Source organism: Gavia stellata, chromosome 15 (genome assembly GCF_030936135.1).
Source record: "Gavia stellata isolate bGavSte3 chromosome 15, bGavSte3.hap2, whole genome shotgun sequence".
NCBI lineage: Eukaryota > Metazoa > Chordata > Aves > Gaviiformes > Gaviidae > Gavia > Gavia stellata.
Window position 1 is genome coordinate 12,793,897 of NC_082608.1, and position 22,562 is coordinate 12,816,458.

At 37.8% G+C, this 22,562-nt stretch overlaps 1 protein-coding gene across 1 annotated transcript in view; it reads right to left on the minus strand.

The window, feature by feature from the left end:
• GARRE1 (granule associated Rac and RHOG effector 1) overlaps window positions 1-22,134 on the minus strand; it is a 30,365-nt gene extending 8,231 nt beyond the window's left edge. The window contains exons 1-9 of the mRNA XM_009810474.2: window positions 21,512-22,134; window positions 12,878-13,084; window positions 10,283-10,423; window positions 9,913-10,008; window positions 9,617-9,778; window positions 8,509-8,667; window positions 3,889-3,986; window positions 2,271-2,396; window positions 780-1,765 (exon numbers count right to left, since the gene is read on the minus strand). Coding sequence (XP_009808776.2) covers window positions 780-1,765; window positions 2,271-2,396; window positions 3,889-3,986; window positions 8,509-8,667; window positions 9,617-9,778; window positions 9,913-10,008; window positions 10,283-10,423; window positions 12,878-13,084; window positions 21,512-22,006 — 2,470 coding nt within the window. The 5' untranslated portion in view covers window positions 22,007-22,134. The remainder of the gene's footprint in view (window positions 1-779; window positions 1,766-2,270; window positions 2,397-3,888; window positions 3,987-8,508; window positions 8,668-9,616; window positions 9,779-9,912; window positions 10,009-10,282; window positions 10,424-12,877; window positions 13,085-21,511) is intronic.
• Between the last annotated feature and the right edge of the window lie 428 nt (window positions 22,135-22,562).

Here is a 22,562-nt window from a genome sequence, read left to right on the forward strand (position 1 = left end):
AAGTTATATTTACGAGATAATACATTTGTAAGTTGTTCTTAGTACTATCAGAAGAATTCATTAATCTCCTCTTAGACTCCACAGTTAATTTCATAGTCTCTAGCTATTTGCTTATGGCTATAAAATTTTATCTCACTTCATCTTTTGACAATAATCCCTCTACATTTACAACTTATTGGTGGTTGAAACAGATCTGGCAAACCACATGGTACTTGCTCTTTAGTCTCTAATCCTTCAATATCCAAGCTTTTCACTGCAGTAACAGCTGTAGAACAGGAACCAGTATGACTCCCATGGAATTGCACAGTAAAGGAGAGGAAATGCAGGGATATGGGAAAGATGCAATCCGGCTGTATCTCCAGACTGCAAGACTGGTAAAAAGCAGGAAGGATCATTTTGGGGAGAGGTAAAATACGTAAGTTCACAAGTTAACAATGGTTTTAAACAATTTTACAAATTAACAATAGGAGGAACGTCATCTCTAAGTATGTTTCCACACTTTGATGTGGTCCATATAGGAAAGGTCAGAACCACTACAACTGGGACAAGAAACAAGGAATTTGTTCCTATTCTTATTTATTAATGAAAGTTGCTTGTACTTTAGTTTACCTTCTGTTAAAAAAGAAAAAAGGCATACATATAAATACCTGCTTGCCTATGTAAGCACCCTGGCATCTGGTGAATAGCAGTGGGAAATTACAGTTATTGCTAGCAATATTTAACTGTATTCTTTGTAAAAGGACCCTTATAAATAACATAATAAAGGAAAAGACACACACCTGCAGGGTCAAAAGGCAGGATTTCTCCCAACATCCCAAACACTCCATCAGTTTGGTCACGATTTGGCCATGTGTTGTTTCTAGGTCCTTGTGGTTTCTGTCCTAACATCTCTGACATCATATTGTCCATATAGCTGCTCACAAGACCCAAGCTGTACAAATCAGAGCTTAAATCTGAAAAACCAGGATTGTTCCACTGGTTTATATGAGACAATCCAGCTCCAACAGCTTGGGCTGGCTGCTGTGAAGAATTAGTCAGCCATTTGGCAGGTACACGTTGCTGTGGTCCAATAGGTTGAAGCAAGTGTTGGTAATACTGCATTTGCTGCTGCTTTTGCGACTGTTGTTGCTGTGACAAGCCTTGCTGAGAAGGATGCAGTGGTGTGTGAGACACAGATTGGGGCTGCTGTTGTACTGTTCCTGATTTTTGTTCTGTTGCTGTAGAGGATGCAACAGAGTTCCTTCTTTTCACCATTGGAGAAGTCTGCTGGGATTTGCCCATGTTAAAACCAGACAAGAAATCTATAACATCCTGCATTTCTTGGTCAGTTGGCAAATTCATACCTTTGTCATCCTTGCTGTCCTCTGGTTTGAAGAAGTTGTCCCGTCTTTCAACTAGAAACCCATTCACTAGCTGATTATTTGTGCTCTGAATTGACTGCAGTGGATCTGCAGTCCTAGGAAAATTACCAATGTTCAAAATGCTTTGTAACCGTGCGTCTATGTTAGTGGGCATTTTAACTTTCTCCTCTGAGTTGGAACTTATGAAGACATTTTTCGAAGGTGTATTGGGGATTGAATAACTTCCAGTATTACTTGTACTGGTGCAGGAAGTTTTTTTTGTAAACCGTGAAGTCAGTTTTGAGAACGTCTTTTGTAGACCACCTGAAGATTTGCTTCCATTTCCGGATGGCATGTCAACTTGATTCCCAAAGTCTGAGATATCACGCTGTAACTGGATCTGAATACAAGGCAAAGCTTGCTCCCTGCATCAGCAAAAACAGGTATATCAAACCACCTAATACATAATTGAGCTTATACTTTGGAGGAAAACGTGTATTTGGGTAATAGCTAGTGGAAGAAACAAAACCGAAGATTGCCAAGTTCATCAGCTACTTCTTGCGCTAACAATGCAAACTATTACTAGCATTTGCAATAGCATTAACTACTTTCCATTCCTTAAGAAACTTTAACTGTGCTTCAAGACGTAAATGGAGACTAATTTAATATAAATCAAGTATTTTTGTATGAGAAAAACAAATACTTTTGTACACCTGGATAAGCTGCTGGTTTGGTTTTAAAAAGACTGCTGTAGCTCTGTATGTACGCACAGAGTACCTATGTAGATTACCAATTTCTTGGTCTCAGTTTGACTACTGCTTCCCCCTTCTGATGAACTGGTACTATCAAATTCCTCAGTACAGATCTTTCAACAGTGATAGCTTTGTTTAAACTAGGGAAGTAGAGCATGAGGCTCAAGAGGAGATGTACCTTCCTTCCTTCCACCTGTGTATGTCAAACACAGCAGTATAGAGCACATCTACTAGTCCCAAAGTCTTCTCTGGATCCAGACTCCTCTGTAGCAAAGACATTGTTGCTGGATCTTCTTTCAGACACCTGTAATCATTAGGTTTAAAATGAAATTTTTTATTGTTTACAATGAAGAATTTTACCATACTAGTCAGATAATAAAAGGCCACTTGATGCACTACTTCTACTCCTATAGAGGTGCAACTAGTGAAGGCAGCATAATAGATGAATGCTTGAGGGTTCCTAAAGACTATGCCTGCAGCCCCAGTTTCTTTCTACTGTTGACTATACAACTAATCTAACTGAAAAATTAAAGAGTTATGTAATTTATTTTGAAATCATGATTGATGATTAGCTCTTTAGCTGAGCAGGCACAATTCAGGCACAGCGGTAAGAAATAAAAAATACACAAAGCCCATTTCTGGCAAATGGCAAGAGCACTCAACAAACCTGACAGAAAACAGTAGCACCTGGGTGCACTCTGGAGTCCAACTCCAAGAACCCCCAGCCTGACAGACTCCATGTGGAAAATGATTCAGCATATCCAACAGTCTGGGGAAGATTTTACTGAGCTGTGAAGATGCAGGATTAGTGAATTTTCCTCATTAATAGCACAGAATTAGGACTGAATTTGAGGTGAAATCAGAGTAACTTAAATCTAAATATTAGCCCATTTGTCAAGTACTTAATGAGCCCCTCCAGCAGACGGGTAAAGAGGCAGTCTCACTGTGTGTCAGCAGGCGGAGCTCTTCCAGAGCACACAAAGCCTGTCTCAAAGCACTCTGCATTATTTTAGTTCTTTCGTAATACAGCAATTTACATAAAGAGAACAGAGAAGTGCCAGTTTATAGAGGAATGAAAGATGTATTTGGGTAAACAGACTTCTGGACATACCATTGGTACCATTAGTAACAGGCTATCTCACTAAGGATTCACATGAATGAACTGTGTTGTATGAAATTCGTAACACTGAATATTCCAAAGTGAGAGAGAAAGGAACGGTTCTAATTCCAAATCATTGTTTCAAAAGGGAAGAAATCCTCACCTAAAACTGCAGATTAAGGCTAACATTCTTTCCTAGGCAGTCAACTAAATTGGTAGGAATAGCATCTTGTGGACCACAGAGTTCTGCAATTCATGACAGCGCTTAAAGAACAGCTCAATGAAGAAACAGCTAAAGCTCTATTATTAATCTCATCTAATTCCTGGCCTTCCTGAGGTAACAGCTGTGAGGACCTGCCAGGGAGGAGCATAACAGGAACACTATTGGATTATTTTTTTTTAAACCTTCTCTTTCATCATCAAGCTTTTACTTTTTCTTCAAAAGTGTGTCTCAGTGCACCAGCACTGCCTCTCTTCTATTGCCTCCAACAGAGGCAACACTAGTACAAAGACAGCTAAAGTAAAACTGTCAGTCTGTCAGGAATGGTGGTATTCAAAACAGTTCCAGATAAAGGAACTTAAGGAAGATATGCCATAATTGCGTAGTATTCTCTCTTCCGTTTGTACTGCAACATTTTTCCCTATACATTTCAGTGATAGGTATTAGTATAATGTGCAATACAGTATTTTTCTTTACCAAGTTGATGGAACTTGCACCACAATTCTGGATCCTTCTAGACTTATCTGAGGAGCATAGGCTTCTTTATTTTCAATCTGTGCTGTGTCCACAACCACCTAGCAAATGAAATGAAAAAAAGGGGAATTATTTTAAGAATTAGCTTTAGTTATTTTATCACCCTTGTAGTTAAGATGCAATAGTCTCACCTCCCTGTCACGCTACAGTTGCAAAAAATAACCAGATAAAATAAATCAACTCAAAGTGATTTTAAGTTGATTTCTATTTTAATATCTAAAAAAAGAAATAATATAGAATTATTAGTTTGATACAGTAACCTATATTGCAAGGACCTAATTCTTCTCAATTTACATACCGTAGTTATGCATCACTACATAGTTACTAACTGCTTTACCTACCAGCTGGTAATTATCAATGGCTTTGTGTAACAGTCCTTATATTTGAGAGGTTTGACACTATTAGTACTTTAATAGCTCCCAAACACCTATTTATTAAAATACTTTAAATAGTTTAACTGCAGTGCATGGTATGATATAGACAAGTAGTATTTAGTCTGAAACTCTTCATATAGCTCACAATTCTTACCACACACCCCCTCCTTTTAAGGTTATAAAATCCCACACCAACATTTCTCTATTCTACCTAATGGAACTGTACTATTATTAATTCCCTATTATATAATAAGAGAAGAAAAGTGACTGTTCAAATTGTTGAATGCTGAGCCTTCTCTACGACATCATGAAGATATATGTAAGATCAAAGTCTTGAAAATTAACCTTCCCTCATGAACCTTTCTTTTTATGGAATTGAGAAGGAATGGATTCACTTCAGCTTCATTTAAAGTTTAATACCAGTGATAGTAAGTTCCATATTTGGTTCGTGCTTTCTGTTGTTGTCCAGTCTGCATGGGTTGGCCTTTTTGATCATTTCCATAATTTCCTATTTTGGTCATGCTGAACCAGCAGCTTTTTGGCAGCAGTCAGCAGTTCTTGCTTCAGTGACTAGCAGATTAGCTGTACCATTTATCCTTGAAATGGCAAAAGTCCTCCAGTATAAATAATCCTCAAGGGATATTACTGGCTTTTCTGCAATCATCCTATACTGATTCTCATTCTACCCAGTTGTCTCCTACTGGTTATGGAGAAACGTGAAATATGAATAATGCTGAGAGTCTTTTCTCTCTCACTTTAACAAAACCATCCAATGACACTTCAACACAACTATTTCCCACCTTTTCGATATTTTAGCATAAGGCCTTAGTTTTCCTCCAGTTAACTCTAAGCATTTGCCAGAGTTTATTCAAACTTGTAAAACATGTCTAAGCAGAGGGACCATGTGGATAATAGCACCATGCTATTATCCACTCATCAAAATACCTCTCATTTAATAACAGGGCAACTCCATTACTTTTTTCCCTTGTACTTGTACCATTTTAATTTTATGTAATTTGGTAATCTGCGATTCAGCTATATTGCTATTACAATTGAGAGAAGGAGAGATGAACTTAGGAGTGATTTTTCTCAACTCAAGAAAAATACTGTCTGCATCTCAGACCTGCAAGTCGGAACTAAAATGCCAATTTGTGCAGCCCTACATCAACTTCTGGTAGTGGCGCATGGTAGTGCTCATGGTTTGGGCATTGTTGGGTCTGTGCCCCCCCATATCTTCCTTTCTTCCCTTTAAAAAAAGTTTCACATTTCTCAACATTTGGTCAGAGTTACAACATCTGGGATTTAAACATCACTAGGAGATGTAGTGCTTCTGCTATGCGTGTTTTTTGCTACAGAAATCTCTACTAGCACAAAAAAGGATGGCTAGAGACTCAGTTAAACCTTCTCTTCATGACTTTGCATGAGGCCCATTCGAAGTTTTATTTCCACTCATCCTCTGAATTCAACTATTTTAATACACATTACTTTTATTCAAACATGGGTATTTCTTCAGCTGACCCAAATCTGAAAATACAATTAATGTATGTGCTAAGGTAAAAACTGAAAAACTGCACTTCTAAAAAATATTTATGTTAAAAAACTGAAGCCTAAAATAACAAAGCAAACTAAGTCACATCTAATTGTGCTTTCCACTTTTAATGAGTTTCTTCTTAAAAGGCACATGGCAAAACAGGCTAAAGAAAGTGAGACTGTCAAGTAGTGTTCTTTTTTAAATTTGGCATTTAAATTACTGATTTACACACAGTTCTGAACTAATGCAGACAGCTTAGTTTCTAAAAGCAGTAAACCAATGACTATGTAGTACTGTCCCATGATTCATTTATCCAAGTTCTACACAAAATAAATTTAAAATAAACACATTCTCCCTCCCCGCCTGGTGGGTGCTTAGAGGATAGCTTCCTGTGCATCAGACATCTATTGTTCTTGTTTTACAGGTGTTTCCTCTCTCATCTCCACCCAAAGTATGCTTTAAAGAAGCAAATTTCTCATCATTGCATGAGGCTACATTCAAGCCTAATTGAATCTTGTAAAAAATTATGGCACATAGTTTATAAAGAAAAACCTCAACCCTCACACCCTTCCAAATCGTAAGAAATCAAAGTGAGAATGAACGAAGGAGAGAAGGCTCAAGTATTTTGTCATGTGTATAGCTCATTACTGTGTCTTTGAAGACAGAAACCTGCTACTTTCAGAACCTGAGATTCATGCAAAAATCTTTGCAGACATTCATGATTCAACACAAATTCCTTATATCAGCACTGTCATTTGGGAGAATATATTAGTAAGTTTTATGCTGACAACTCTCCAAATATTATGATAAGCCTGAAGAATATCCGCACTTTAATTACCAGCAGGTCTAACTAGTTATGTCTAGACTGGGGGACACCAGGAGATTTCCAGACTCTTGAGTCCAAACGTGCCTTGGGCCACTCCCCAGATCTCATCAGGGCAGGATTTGGGTGTGCACAATCCTGAAACCCCCTGGAAAGGAAATGGTGGGAGGTGCAGCATCCTCCAAGGCATTCCTCATCTAGACACTCAGGAGCCAAGAACTCCTGAGTTACGCACACTCCCATAGGGCTGCTGAGAAACAGTTTCTTTCTTGGCCTCATTTCCTGTACCTTGCTGCTAACTCCCAGCATCCTACCACAAACTATGGCAGGTGAAGACAACCCCACTTAACCATATCCTTTTTTCTAGTTCTTCTTATATTTATTAATATTTAATACATATTTTCCTTGGAAACACTTAAGTAGAAATTTGATCAATCCTACTATTCCACGGTTGCTTTCTCTCCCTGCAAAGATACCACCTTCTTATGCTTCCCTGTAAAACTTCCTTATACAAACTGGTTCATGCAGTACCATCTCCTATCCTTAAATCCCTGTATCACAGTGAAGTAAGGATTGATAGCAGGTGCACTGCTGTTATGATACTGATGGTCTGTCCCTTTGATTTGAGGCCTTCTTTACATAAAAAGTCAGTTGAATTCCAGTATGATTTGAATTTACTTCTCTAACAGATATTTAAGGGAATGTCTAATATCTGATATCTAGTATCAAAGGAATGCTAAAGTAGAAATATCTGACAAATTTATCATTTACAATTTATAATTCACCATTATTGGAGAACCTATTAACAGTACCATAAAAACCTATGGTTCAATCAACTAGGACAGAAGGTCAAAGTCACTTAATCAGCTGTGTGATTTGTTTGAAAAATATAGTATTTACAAAGTATGTATCCATATGGATCCTTTCATCAGAAATTACAATTAGTTACAAAGCTCTGATGGCCTACCATCACCTTGAACAAAGAATCAGTATGTGAATCAACAAGAAGCATTTAGCTCATTGCAGGTTAAAGATGATTCAAAGAATACTTGTCAGAAACTATCATAGGCTACGGTGTACATTTATGCTTGCATTTCCCTTCCTGTCCTATTGCATTCTTGCCCCCATTTTATTTGTCCAGTCAAATGAAAACTCACAGTAGTCCAAAAAACTTGTGTCATGAATCAACACTTTATTAATTGAGGAGATTGCAGTAATTAGTTATGGGAGCACAAATGCATTTTCTTATCAGAGTATGTTCCAAGCATCTATTTTTAGCAGCTGTCTAGATACTGTAAAATCCATGGGGTTTGTTTCTAAAGAATACGTATGTCTACAGCAAGATACTTAATTGCTCTGTCCTGTGTTGAAGATGTCAGGTAGCATTACTTGGTGCAGAGGACTTCCTGGTTTATGCTGGGCAGGAAACCCAGCTTCCATTCAAAGAGAGGAAATGAAAAAATGGCAGTTTTTAAAGCTAATCTGAGAGAAGGGGGGGAAGGGTGTTTCTTTTTAGCATGGTCATCTATAGATTTGAAAATCTTTCTATTTCACTATGAATTAGAAGTTTCATGTTTGTGTTCTCTCTAGTAATGGAGACTACAAAGTACACAGTGCATTCTCCTGCTCCTATCAACTACGCATATGATCTATGAACTTGCATTCCACGAGGGTACATTTTGCTCATAAATCAAGGTAGCTGCAGCATTAAAAAATGGAGAAGCACAAAGTAAGACACTGGAAATTAATTTCCAAACTCTTTAAAATATCTAGTTTCTCTTCAGGATGTTTAAGTAGCCTTTTTTTTTTTTCTAAGCCTATTCACAGTCACTTACCAGGCCAGCTTGGCCAAATAACAATTGTACAGCAGTTTTGCAGGCTCCTCGCCAAGTGGAAGGGCAAACCTGATTTAGTACTTCAGTAACAGGAGAGTCATCCCGTGGTGTAAGTCCATTATGGCATCCAGCTTCCTTAATCAACTGCAGCATTGTGTGCTGAAAAAAATAATTAAAACTTTGTCATACTAAACACGTAATTCAGAAATGTTAACACCAATGCTTCCATATGTATTTATCATTGTTCTACAGATTTTTTCAAACAACTGTAATGTCTGTTACCTCTGAACAGTCTTGTGTAACTAGAAGAGCTCAACTGCAGAACAGAAATACGGAAGATCGTCTCTGCTATTTGGAATACAATGCTCCTCCAAAATCATAAACAGTATTTTTGCATATATTCTTGCAAAATGGTTTAATCAAAACTACAAAAAGCACTGCAAAGACAACAGAAAAGCAGCATTTTGAGCTGTGGATTATGTTTCAAGTCTTTCAGGAGCAAGGAACTGGGCTTATCTAAAAAAAAGTGAAAATTCTGATTAAAATTGCCCAAATTACTTCTGAACGGACATCTTTTCCATTCCTTTATACTGACAATATAATTAACTTCTCCACAATTTTTTTTCAATTGATTAAGGTTTGTAAGACGACATCAAAAAATATTTTCTAACAAAGCTTTTAAAGTACTTTCCTTAGCACTAGGCTGGGCCAGACTTACTTTGGCACCTAAGAAGATAAAAGGTCTGAAGTGCATCACCTGGTTGGAGCATGTGTAAGGACTCACTTTCCTCTTATCACTTCTTGATACCTAACCCATCTATTTTCAAAAAGTTCATAGAAGCTTCATTACCTCCTAGATTTCTACGATTCTCTCAGATTGGACTGAATTTGCCCAGGTGGTTAAAATGTTATCAGAAGCAGGCGTGGCCCTACAATGTTATCAACATCTTGTTCCGCAGGAAGCCAGGCTAAAAATACACTCTTTTAAATACAAGTTTGGCACTGAACTTCTACTGCAGTTGTTCTCTGGGTTTTAAGGAGTTCTACTCTTTTTTTCTTTTTTTTTTTTTTCCTCCTTCACTCCTGTGGTTAGATTCAGGGTTATTACCGTTTTCAGCTTCAGGTTTTCTGCTGCAGACTCATTAAAGGATATTCCTTTCAGAAAGTGTGATCCTATCTGAACAGGTACAGTAGGCAGTTCACACTGAATTGGCTGAGTTGGAGTCTGTCTCCTTCCTGTTTGCTGGGCTTCAGCTTCACTGCAACAGCCCTGAAATACAAAATAACAGATCAATTAGAAGAAATGAAGACATTAGAAAATCCTAATATGAGTCCAATTTTTTTTTTTTAAATAGTTGTTTTCAAGGTGAGCAGGGATGAAAGAGCAGGTTTAGCAGATCCTACCTGAAGACTTGCTTCAATAGCTTTTGGGTTCAAGTGGAAGCCAGCCTTCATTGCATATTCACAATGGCCTAAACTCTCCAAAGCCACTTTGTAAGCCTAATGTTAAACAAAAAGTTGAGATAGCACAGGCATATCAGCAAGTAAGCAAGCATGCAGTCATTGTGTCTGGATACACATATAAGAATTGTTACATGGATTTACCCTACTCAGTTCTACGGCATACACACTTATCATACAAGATTCCAATACTGTAATTCTCAAATACCTCATGGCTGCTGTGGTACATATTTCTGCAGTAATATACTCCTTCCTTCCTTGGCCCACTGACTGTACTACATGAGCATGAAAGCAGCAGACTTTGAAAACTCACCTGCAAAGCACTGTCAATTTTCATGTTTAGCTCTTTGAGCTGATGTTCAGGGATTGCCACACTCTGTGAGCAGAAAAGTTGCTGAACTTCAATTCCCGCCAAACATCCATCACAGCCTCTTTCTCGCAGTCGAGATGTGGCCTGTAATATAAAATAAAAATCCAGGGTAAAGAGGTTCAACATTAAACCAGGTCAAGCTTAATTAAATTTAAAAAAGAACAAAAACCCCACAGAGTTTAAAACGCTATAAAAGGAAATCAGAAGCAGCACCTGGTGGAAAGGTTCTGTAAGAGATTATTTATTATAACTCATTAAACCTTTACTGCTACTTTGAAAGTACAAATCTCACGTAATTTGTATGGTATATAGATGTTGGCTAGCAACTTAATTCAACATTGTTTGCTGTTACTATTTCAGCTCCCTCTCAGGACTAAGGATCCTGTTACACAGGCCACATGATGACTGTGGTTACCAGAGGAGGGACTTACAACTTCAACATAAAGGGTATTACTTGCCACAGAGATAGAAGATACATTTAATCATGTGTATAAACACTCCTGTGTGCATAAGAAGATATATTTTTTAAAATTAAGGCTGATAAGTGCACTTTGAGAAGAGCCCCACAAAACTAAGATCAACTTAGCACAGCAAGAGAATAGCTTTATGTAATAAGATTTTGAAAAAGAAATATGAAAAGCCAAATATCTAGTTTTAACTGTAAAATATCACACTACCGAGCAGGGTAAAACAAATAGAAACCTACTCTCAACTGCATTTAAGGCCTCAGATACGGCTTATTTTTCAGTCTAGAAAGGAGTCTTGGTCTAAAGCAGGATGTCCAAATTGGGGATTTTTTGGGTACTTTTTGTAGTACCCAAATTGGGTACTACAGCCAAGGGACAGACACATTGCTCACCTCATCGACACATACAGAATTATAACACTTTCCAGATGAAAATCTTAAAAAGGAAAAGAAGTTTTGAGCTACTGACAAAGTATCATCTTAAACTTTATTCTGAAACAGCAGTGTATTCTCCTGCCAAAGAGGCTGATTTTATATGGAAATAATGGATTGCCTTCCACTCCACAAAGTAAAAAACTGGAAAGATTTCAGTATTTCAAATCTCCCTTCTATCAAAATTACTTGTCTGTTAGTCTATCGACAATTATAAGAGAGAGAGATATTTTATTTACAGAGCACAGATTTTTCTTATGCTATCCTAAAACCCCACACAAATACTTCAGATTAGTTATTTTAGTCAATCATAAAAATTGATAAGTTTCTTCTGTTGTTATTCTGGAACTAGGGAGGATCTGTATTTTTCTTTTCTCCTCCCCATGTATGTTTCATAAAGGATTTGATTAGTGTAATACTTGTACTAAACTCTATTTTGAAATACAGGTTTTATTAACAGAAATAGCTGAAGTGGGCTATTAAGGAGGTAAAAAAGAAAGTTAAGGTCCCAGATTCTGCAAACCCAACTTTAATTTTAACCACATTTTAAACAAACTTGGTAGGAATTGCAGGGCATTTCTAGGAACTGTAACACATTTTTAAGGAACTAAGTATATTAAACATAAAATTAACTATTTTTATGCAAAAGGAGTAAAGCTATACCAGGATTAGACCTGTTACAATTATCTGTAATACACCTAAAGCACTCCCAAATCCTTATTTTATCCAGTGAAATAAACTTATGCTGGAGTAAAAATTACAAACAATTCTTCTGCATTCATAGTTCGAAAGGAAACTTGTTTGCTTTCATATACCTGGCAGATGTTAGCTGACAAATGGAAACCTTGACAAGATTTCCAGTCAAGATGATTAACAAGCCTGTGTGGGCTGCCAAATTAGACTTCAAAAGCACATACTCCAAGTTACTTGAATTTAAGGAAACCATGCACTCAGTGTCTGAATCCATTTTGATCTATCAGCCTGCAGACTTCAACAGTGCGAGGGAAAGCAAAAAAGCTCCTAAAACTAATTTTCTTTGTAAAGTATGTTTTTTCAGCAGGAAAACTAAGGATTCCACAGATGGCAAGTGTTTGTGAAAATACAAGTCCAGAGAGCAGTACATTTAAGTAATACGATTAACATTCCAACAATTGATGGACCAAGCAACATCAAACTTAACAGCATGAAGACAAAAGTATTAAAAGTTACCATAAAGATTTTTAAGTATAAAATAGAATCCATGCTCAAAATTTAACAGAAATATCTAAACTGTATTCTGTTTTTGCAAAGACTTGTTGTATGGGGTTTTTTTTTTTAATTCCCTCTCATCTGCCAAACCACATTTGAACATTGTTAATTCATTACTAATAACAAAAAGCTGTTTCCACTGTTTGTGCACCCCTTATGTACAATCATATCACAAAGAAAACTTTACACAGGGCAAAGGTAATATAATCGCCATATAAGTAAAACATGTTTTAGCATCTGAAACTAACTGCACCATGTTCCCCCCTTCAAATGTAGCATGTCTTTGAAATCAGAGATTTCCTTCCTTTATTAGGGCATCCAGGCTGAATTTAGGTTTCACTAAATATAACTGCCATTTTACTAAATATGTCACTACAGCAAGACCTCCGTACCTCTGCTGCTCCTCTCCATGATCTTATTGCATCTTCTAGCTCATTTGTGGGGCTTAAGTTTGAGGCTCCAGCCCCACTAATGTTCTTTCTCTCCTGAGCTACAGCTTCAGCAAAGCAAGAGTGTGCTACTGGCTGGACCTTCTGCAAAGCTTGTGACAGGAACTGAAAGTGGACCTGCATCACCGTCAAGAAACATCGCCCAAGTACCTGCGGGAGAAGAAACAAACCAGTTTCAAGCAAATAGAAGATTTCACGGAAGTTGCCTTCTTCCTTTTGGTTCGGTGTTTGGGGTAAGGAACTAAGTTAAACTCAGATCTTTTTTTATTAAAATAACACTTCACAGCATAAGTAACACATGATATCGAACCATTTACTTAAAATAAGGTATACAGTGAGTGAGCATTGGTTTCTATGAATTAAGGGGAGATCAGACTGACCCCATGTCCTTTTTACTTCTGCACTGAAGTTATGGTTATCTGAAGAATCAAAACCTTGTTAAGTTACTTCGCAATATTGAGCACATGAAACAATACAAAAAAGGGAGTAGCATATTATCACAAGGACAAAGTCAACAGGAAAACCCACTTACACACAGACCTAGCTGAATTTATGCTAAAAACAAAAAAAAATTGAATAATTTTAAAACATAACAAAAATCAGAAAAGTTTAATCCAGCAGTTTATCTTCCAAGCAGAGCAATAACCAGTATTAAACATGAAAACCATTTTACCACATAATACAGTGGCAACACAGTGCCATTTTCAGAGTATAATAGCGACTGCAGAATGCATGCAGAAAGTTGCAACCCTGTCACTTGCATTGTCTGACAGGAACTGCCTACGCTGGCACAAATCTTCTCTTCAGAATATTTCACTGAAATGGGTCATGTAATACTCACTCAGAAAGCCCGAGGAAAGGCGAGGAAGCGAAGGGCTGCCAGTCCCTCCTCATACTTGCTGAGCTGAGGGCAGCACCAGCATCGTGCGAGGGAAGGGGTGCCCACCTTGGCCAGCTGGAGCTGGGCTCTGCCTCCTGCACCTGTCCCCTGCACATTTCCATACCCCATTTATCTCCCCCTCTCATACCAATGCTAACGAGAATTATGACCAAAGACAGACATATGCCTCAGTTACTACAAGGAAAACAAAACAGGTCACACAAACTGAGTATGTAGGTGCAGCCACCACATGTGGAAGAACAGACAGGAGTGTAACTATCCAGAAGGACAACCTGGAGAGCAAAGCAGCACAACAGGAGTGCTCCGTCCACCTTCAGGGCCACGCTCTCCTACGACGACGAAAGCTCACAACAAAGCATAATTAGAACGCAGCAGAGAAGCAAGTATTTTCCAAATTACTGTAGCGAGTATTTAACAGCTATTCAAAGTCTTTTGTTTCTTTTATGGAGTTTGTCACACAAAGTGGTTTAAAACGTATATTTGACTTGGATTTATTTAAAAAGACTCAAATTCCATTTTAGGAATAATTCATAAAATATACAGATAATGTACAAAGCCATCATGCCTTGGAGCAAACAAATCATCTGGCTTATTTTCAGCTACATTCTTCTGGAATAAAAATATTCAGACACAATGATCTTACTGGCAAGACTCTAGTCACACAAACAGTTATATGCATTAACTATCTACTTCAGAAGAACCAGTGGTGGCAATGCTTTTTTCCATTGCATCCGGACTCCTTTTGACATTCCATTCTGGTTCAATCACTTCCCTTCTTTGTACAAGGCATAAAATTAAACATTTTTGGTACTTTGACTGACCTCTGGAAGTGGAGTTTGCCTTATTAAAAATGCAGTCAGCAAATGATAAAATGAATAGAACTCCAACTTTCCTGGCTACAAGATTAGAAAGATTTATAAGAAAACTGCGGGAAAAGACAACTGGCGGTCTGAGTATTGCTATGTACGAAGAATGCAGTTCTCAGGGGAAGAAGAAACTAGAACTCATTAGGAATTTCAAGCTGATTAAGTTTCAAAGAATATTTAAGGTACAGAGGTTGAAGTTTCCCCTGCCTGGGAATAATGCTCAAAATAAACAAATGATTTAGTTTTTAAGTGGCAGCACACAACATTCCTAGTATAATTTACAGTGTTAAACAGTAATGATAAATAGTAACATCTGCTTTACTGAATTTCTGTTTTGTTTGAAAAATAATCTACTTCAGTCTTCCTCAGAAATGGGTAAGGATGGTTTTAACTACTTAAATAAAATCCAAGTGGTGGAGGATTTTCGCACTGTTAAACACTCACTGCAGATGCCAAACTCACTTTGCTTTAAAGTTTACTTCTTGAGGATTTTCTTCCAAAGAGCTGGACCTGTCTTAACTGTGGAAAAAAAAAGTATGACCACCACCAGTTTAACAAATACAGCCAAGGTTGGCCAGCAGTTACCGAAGTGTGTAAAGCAATATACTAAATCTCTGTTGCAAAATCTGCAGGACAATATTAGCATATGGATGTGGTTTTTTTCACAGTCAGGGACACCACCATCTCTTTCTCGAGTTCAGTTTTCCCTACTTTCCCATGCAGAATTGTTTGGCTCTCCTGCTTTAGACCATAATAAGAACAAACTAAAACCTATAGACTATGTAGTAATCAAAGATGAAATGGAATGATCACAGGTGTCAACTAGTAGGTTTTTCTTAGTAAAGGTGTTTTCTTAAAGCATTTTTTTAGAATCATTTATATTGCATATATGATGAGGTCTTCAGCTTGCAGACATTTTGTCCCAAGAAATACAGCTTTAGCACCTTGACTTTCCTAACCCATTACCAGGTAGAACAGCTATCTAATCTCAGCAGCTGAATAACCTTGCCTAAAGCAATCTATCTCCCTGTTTAGGCAGTTGGAAGCAATAGGACTTTTTGGGGAGGTCTCACTTCAGACTTCCTTGTCTCTGAAACAGGTGATGAGTTCAATCAAACTGGTTACATACAAACAGGAGCATCAGGTGGAGATGCAGTGTTAGGTTACTCTGTCCCCTATTATCCTCCTAATGGGGGCAAAAAATCAACTTTGGAATATTTTGCTGGACAAAGTGCAAATGTAAAATTACTAGATTTCATTGCTAAACAGTGATGCCATGCAAATTCCCTGGCAAGCAAATATTATACAACGGATTCTTTAAAACAGAACACTACCACTAATGAAGTTAGCAAATAACCAGTGTCAGTATTCCAAACTTGATACAGACACTGACCTGCAGTTCCAAGTACCATTTTATGTAGTGGAATAATTCTCCCCACCCCCACCCCCCCCCCTTTTTTTTTTTTGGCTATTTCCCTCAACAAACAAAACCCTCCAAAAAACCAAAACACCACAACACACTCAGTGGTTTCCTACTACCCTCATTTCCCTTAGAGTTCTTGATGGCTTTGGTAACGATAAGCCCTGTGCACAACCTGTCTACCCACCGAAGAGACCAGATTAAAATAGCAAGATAATGAAGTTAACAATGAGGTATGACTCAAACTGGTGTACCAGGTTATGAGATAACCCCCTTTCCCACATATTACTGAAAGTGGGCAGAATGTTATTCATTTTTACTATGTAGCAATGCCCTGCAGTTCAGAAGAGTGATCTCATGACCAAAACACCTCCAAGGGAAGACATGATCCTGCTCATTGAAAAAGAGCTACCCACAAGATAAACTAGATTCCAGCAGAAGTTGCACCTTTACATCTACAGTATTAGGAAACACAGACAACTTAACAGGCTCATTTCTGCTAACAGCCAACCTAAAAGCCCAGTAGTGATAATCTGATATTGACAGCTACTAAAACGTTAAATGCTTTTTTGCTGAATTATCGTTAAGTGTTAATAAGCATTTTAGAAATAAAAAGCAGCAATTAAAGTGTAATACAAAATACTTGTTGAGACAATGCTAGCAGATCTGAGAGCAGACCATGATATTACAGACCAAGACAAGAGTACAATGTCATTCCAGCAAGCCGTAGCATTTTCTACTGATTTGAAGCAGCTTTTTGCTACTAACAGTTCCTCAACTCAGAAAAGTCTGAAGCCAATCCCTACAAATCACAGGAAATATAATAATTTTTAAAAGTATTTAAATTGGGCTTTACAATGTTTGCTAAGGAAAGCCTACATTTTAGATTTACTCAGACATTTTTGTCCTACAAGCTTCTTGTTCAAAAATCTTATTTTATACATATAAAAGCCAAAAATTATCTCCATTTAATACAAAACAGAGCAACCAATTAAATATCCTGTGCCCACACATGCTTCCCTTTTGTTTAGGAAGGCAACATGTACATCTCTGTCATTACTACCACTTTTAAGACAATTCACAAGCTCCATTTAACTAAAACAAGATTCATTCTTTGTATTTTGCAGTACTGAGGCTGCTGCAAAGCGTCACAAAAGATGAGGAAGTATACAAACTTTTTTCCAGGTTTTTTTTTTTCACCCCACAGGATTTCCTTTAACACTTTTATTAACAGAAGTACAGTTTTACTGCATTCTTCCAGCTTACAAAACTTTAAAAAACAGATCTGGAAAACTTAACATAAACCACACTCTCGTTTCCCTGATTTCCAAGCTGTTCCTCACCCTTACAGGCACAAAACACCTGAGAATTCAAAGTTTTTTGAAAGAGGAAAAGGAAAGGCAGAAAATAAAAATCAGCATTTGCATTTCTGAAATTAAGAAACCCTGGGAAACTCCATCTGTCACCAACACTTTCATCAAGAGAAGTAACCTTCTTACACATCTTGACCGACAGCTCTCAACTAGCAAGCTCTGTTCTGCTAAAAAACAATAAATAAATTAAAAACCTCAGCCACTGCTGCAACAGTCCAGGTCGCACAACCTTTTTTAGTCCAAATCCAAGTCAATGTATGTTTATTGGAACTTGAAGTTTTCTTGATATTGCCTTCCCTGGGGCTAGAGCCCACTACACTAGATAAAAATGTGTGGCATCTTGGAAAAGCCATAGCACTCTCCTAAATTTCTAAAGCCAAACCTGCTCTGCTTATATTTCTCATTCTTCCTCAAAACACACAGCCTTTGTTGAGCAAGGCTTAGGAAAAGTATGTTTTCCTTAGCTGGGCTCATGCATAGAAAAAGCCTCATTGTCATGTCCTTCTCATGCATTTGGGGTTCATGAATTCACCATGAATTACAACTCACCTCCTGCTGCTTCCATAATACCAGACTCCATCCCTCAAATAAGAGGCTCTGGAGTACCTCTTCACAGAATATTGCTGAGCTGCCACTCAGACATATGACCACCTCTCAATTCTTTCTCAGATGGACTTGTAAGTTCTTTCAGTCGTGTACTAGAGAAGCTGCAAAAGCAACTTCAGATATTACTGTATTTTCCCCCTTGTATTTTCCAATTTAAAAATTACACTGCCTCTCACACTCTTTTCCCCTCATTTTCCCTGGTCGGTGAACTCTGATGAAGTCAGGCAAGCCCTTTATATTTTTCTGCTTCCACTGCGAGTTTTTTAATCCTGCTGGTAGTTTTATGAAATGTTAACTTTTCTATAGATCAGGGAAAAAACAAACCACACTTTTTTTTTTATATTAGAATTTCAGCATAAATAGCTTAGTCTTCAAATCACAGAAAAGCAGAGAAGGATAGGCTCTCAAAAGGGCTGTCCCAAGCTGTCCCAAGCAAGGAGCAATTTCACCTGGGTCAGTTTTGCTAGATGCAGGTTTAACCTGTTCTGTAAGTTCTTCGTGATGGAGACTCCCTACCCTTTGTAGCAATCCACGTCAGTGCTTCGCTAACATTACAAAGTATTTCCACAACATCTAATATTAATCTTCTCTTCTGAAATTCAAGTTCGTTACTTCTTGCTCCACCTTACGTGGCCATGAAGAACAGAACACTGCCACGTCTTCTGGCACCTTCTTACGTACCTGAAAAATTCTGATTTTCCTTTTTAGTCTTCTCTTGAGTCAGTCTTCTCACTTTGTCCTCTGAAGTCCTATTTCCTGGATGTCCGATTACTCTTGCTACTCTCCTCTGGTGTCTCTCCAGTTGCTCACTATTTCTCTAAGTGCAACAGCAGTGGTGCTTGGGTGCACTGTTATGTTTAAGGCCATAATAACCAAAGCAAAGAGAGCTGAATGCTTATTTCATGGTTCTTGCAGGTTATAGTTGTCTTAAATACGTGACAACTGCCTCTTTGCACAATAGCAACAACATTGATTCATTATTTCCAACCACACAACACTGACTCCTACTCAACATACAACTACCAGGAGCCCTAGAACTGTTCTTCAGAACTGCTGCCCAGTGGGCTCCACTTGTGAGGCTGAAAATTTCTATTTAAATATTGTAACATTCAGTTTTCCACTCTGAATTCCATCCCAGCTGGAAAACTTACTTGTTCACTTCAGGATTATTTTTAATTCAGCAGGTCTTCCAGCATACTTAGATCACGTACTTTCAAGTCACCTACAAACTTAAAATATATTCTCTATACTGACCTCTGTCAAGGTCCGTTTTGACAGTGAGCAACTGGTAACTGTTTCCTGGGCACAATCATCCAACTAGCTTGCCCATATACTTAAGTAATCTAAACCATGCTCCCTAGCTGACTTACAAAACCACCATGTGAGTCAGTGTCAAATCCTTAAATTTTGCTGGTTCTTAAGCAAAAGACTTGTGTCTCATTACACAAAAGTTCCCATAAATCTTGCATATTGACTTTTTTTTTAAAGAGATGTGCAAGATGCCATTCTAATTAAGAAAAGGTATAAGAAAAGTACAATGACAAGTGGTCAGTTTCCACAAGACATGCCTAAAAGGAAAACCAAGCAATCCAGCTGTTTTGCCTGCATTCTCTTCACATTTGTTCCTGCCTAGCAAAAAGAGCACTACAGGTGCACATGGAGCTCAGGAACAAGGGTTAGGTCTATACAAGTAAAACAAGGGCCAAAGCAAGTTTCTCTACCTTTGCTTTAAGCTGGCAGGACATGTAGCAAACTTATTGAAAAAATGCTTTGTTTTTGCTTGTGAGCCCCACTCACTGCTGAAGAAGCACTCTCCCCACACAGTGTGTAGGGCAGGGTAAGAATTGGCACCTAGAATTGCTTGACTAGGTTATAAAAGCAGTATACAGATAGTTGCCAACACTTTGCAAGACAATTTCGAAGTCCACAAAAAAAACCCTAGAAGACAGGTAGTGCTTCATATGTTTCTGGCTTTTTTAAGTAAAAAAAGGCTTTCAGCACAGGTATTATCAAGGTCTTTAATTACATAAACTCACACTATTTTTAAATTTAAAAAAAATATTTTTCCTACAGCCTTAGCTAAACATAGTGATGTTATTAAATTGTTTTTAAAAATACCAGACTACAGAAGACATTTATAACAAATATATAGTATAGAATGAAGGAAGATTGTCTAAGTATACAACACTGAAAACTGTTAGTCATATTTCCCACTACAATTATGTACTACAAATAGCATTCTACTTAGCTACTTCATCCACAAGTTGTGCAGTTATAGAAAGCAGATAATGCTTGATAAGCATGTGTGTGTAACATTCACCGTTACAAAGTTACCTGAAATCTAAATCAAAAATAAGAGAACTCAAAAGTAAGTTTTCTACTCAGGATGGAATTCTGTAGGAATAACTTTGCAAAGACTGCTGTAAAGTAAAGGAATATGTCAAAACATGAGAAACTACCTGTAACACCAGGGATTCATATATGACTATCACTTAACACTGCCTGTTACATAATTAAGACATTTACTACAGGAGAAATACCCACAAATACCCAGCCAGGCATGATGAGAGTTGGGGATTCTCTCTTAACTTCAGAACCTCTGAATTCTGACTGTTGGGCACTCACTGCCAGCATATGGAAATTACAGCAAAGTCCTAACAAATGTTTACAGCACAAATCTCTCATGCTAGCATGATATTTTCCTTTTAAGCACAACAGCTCAAAAAGACAAAAATGTTTTGAAGAGTGGCAAAACATTATTTTACACAAATTCCGATCATTAGTCAACTAACAGGCAGTTTTACACAAACACTGATGACAATACGCCACTCCCAAGTGTTCAGGTTTCCCCTCAGAATAGCTGATACTAAGGAAAGTATAGGTTAATTTAGAGTACGATGGCTTAATATTGTTAGAAATATTAGCTAACATAAACCAGAAAATTGTTTAATATTTTTATTTAGTTGGTTTACAGGGTCAAGGTGTTGGGGTTTTTGTTTTGCATTATTTTTAAACTAAGCATGGTTTCCCCAAAGAAAGAGGTTGTTGGATTGCTGGTTATAAGTTTAAATCATATAGAAGATCACCATATAGAATTCTATAGGTAGTACAATTTAATCATAACTCATCTTTCTTATTTCATGACATCTTTAAATAGAGTACAAGTTCTTATACAGAAATATCTACTAAATACCTAATTCAACATAGTTGGAAGTCAGGCACTGCAAATGACTCAATGCTTTCAAGAAGAAAACATAAGAACAGAAGAGTTTCTCTTTTTACCAGTATTGCCCACAAGTACAAAGCAAAGCAGAGAGAACTTTTGGTGTAGAAGTGATGTGGAAGAGAAGCCCAATTAAGAAGGAATGATACAAATTCACATGCAAAACAGTATCCCCCAAGGTAACTCACCTCAATGTCTTGTAGGCTGAACTCTTTTTGATCTTTAAAGTTTGCAGCTCCTGCACTCAGTTCCATCAGCATTTTTGCTATTTCTGGTTTTATTGCTGCTGTGAGTCGACTTGCCGCTTCCATGACATGTTCCTGCACGTCTTTCAGTTGCATAGCTGCCTTAGAATAGTGCGAGTTCCTAAATACACTGCTGAAAAGGTCTGTAAGGAAAGTGCTTGTACGGCAAAACACGTTGAGTGCATCCAGATATTTGGAGATTCCCTGCTGGATGTCTGCGATCGGAGTAGTGTGGGACACAGGGTGGTTGCAGCTGCCCGCAGCAGCTGAGGAGACCAAAGGGGATGCTGGGGTTGTAGATGCCAGCGGTGCGCTCAGGGTCCTGCCTAGCTCAGGCATTTGATACTGCTGGTGTTGCTGCACTTTTTGCTTGGACCCGCCAAGCAAAAAGCGCCGCTTATAGTCCATTTTGCTTTCTTGTGCACTACAGCAATACATAAGTGAGTGCTTGTCCAAAGATTTCTTGAATTAACAATCACTTGTCAAATTCCTTCTTCAAATATATAATTATGTACAGTAACAGTGGAGGACTGTGTACATAGGTTTCACAAAAGGCATTTCAAAAAGGCAAGCGTCTGTATAATCTGTATCAGCAGTGAGAAAGGCAGCAGATTCGCTGACTTCGTATTTTCAGTGTTCAGTGCAGCCCTGCTGCAGTTATAAACTGTACTCAAAAAGCAAGCTGAAGTATCTTAATAGCGTTCTGTCTCCAGTTTGGCTATTCCACTCTGCACGAAGAAAAGCAACGCTAGAGCAGAGAAGTTATCGCCTACGATTTCTTCATGAGCATATTATTGTCACTTGCTGTTAAGTCTACCGAAGTTATTTTTGTCAATGCAAATAATAGTTTTAGAAGCAATACCTTAATACAATTTTCCCATTACTAATATCAGGAAAAGTGGAGCAAACCACCGATCAACAGCGATTATAAAAGCAGTGCAGAGGCTCCTTCCTTGAAAAAGCAAAACCTTACGTCAGCAGATCAAAAGTCTTG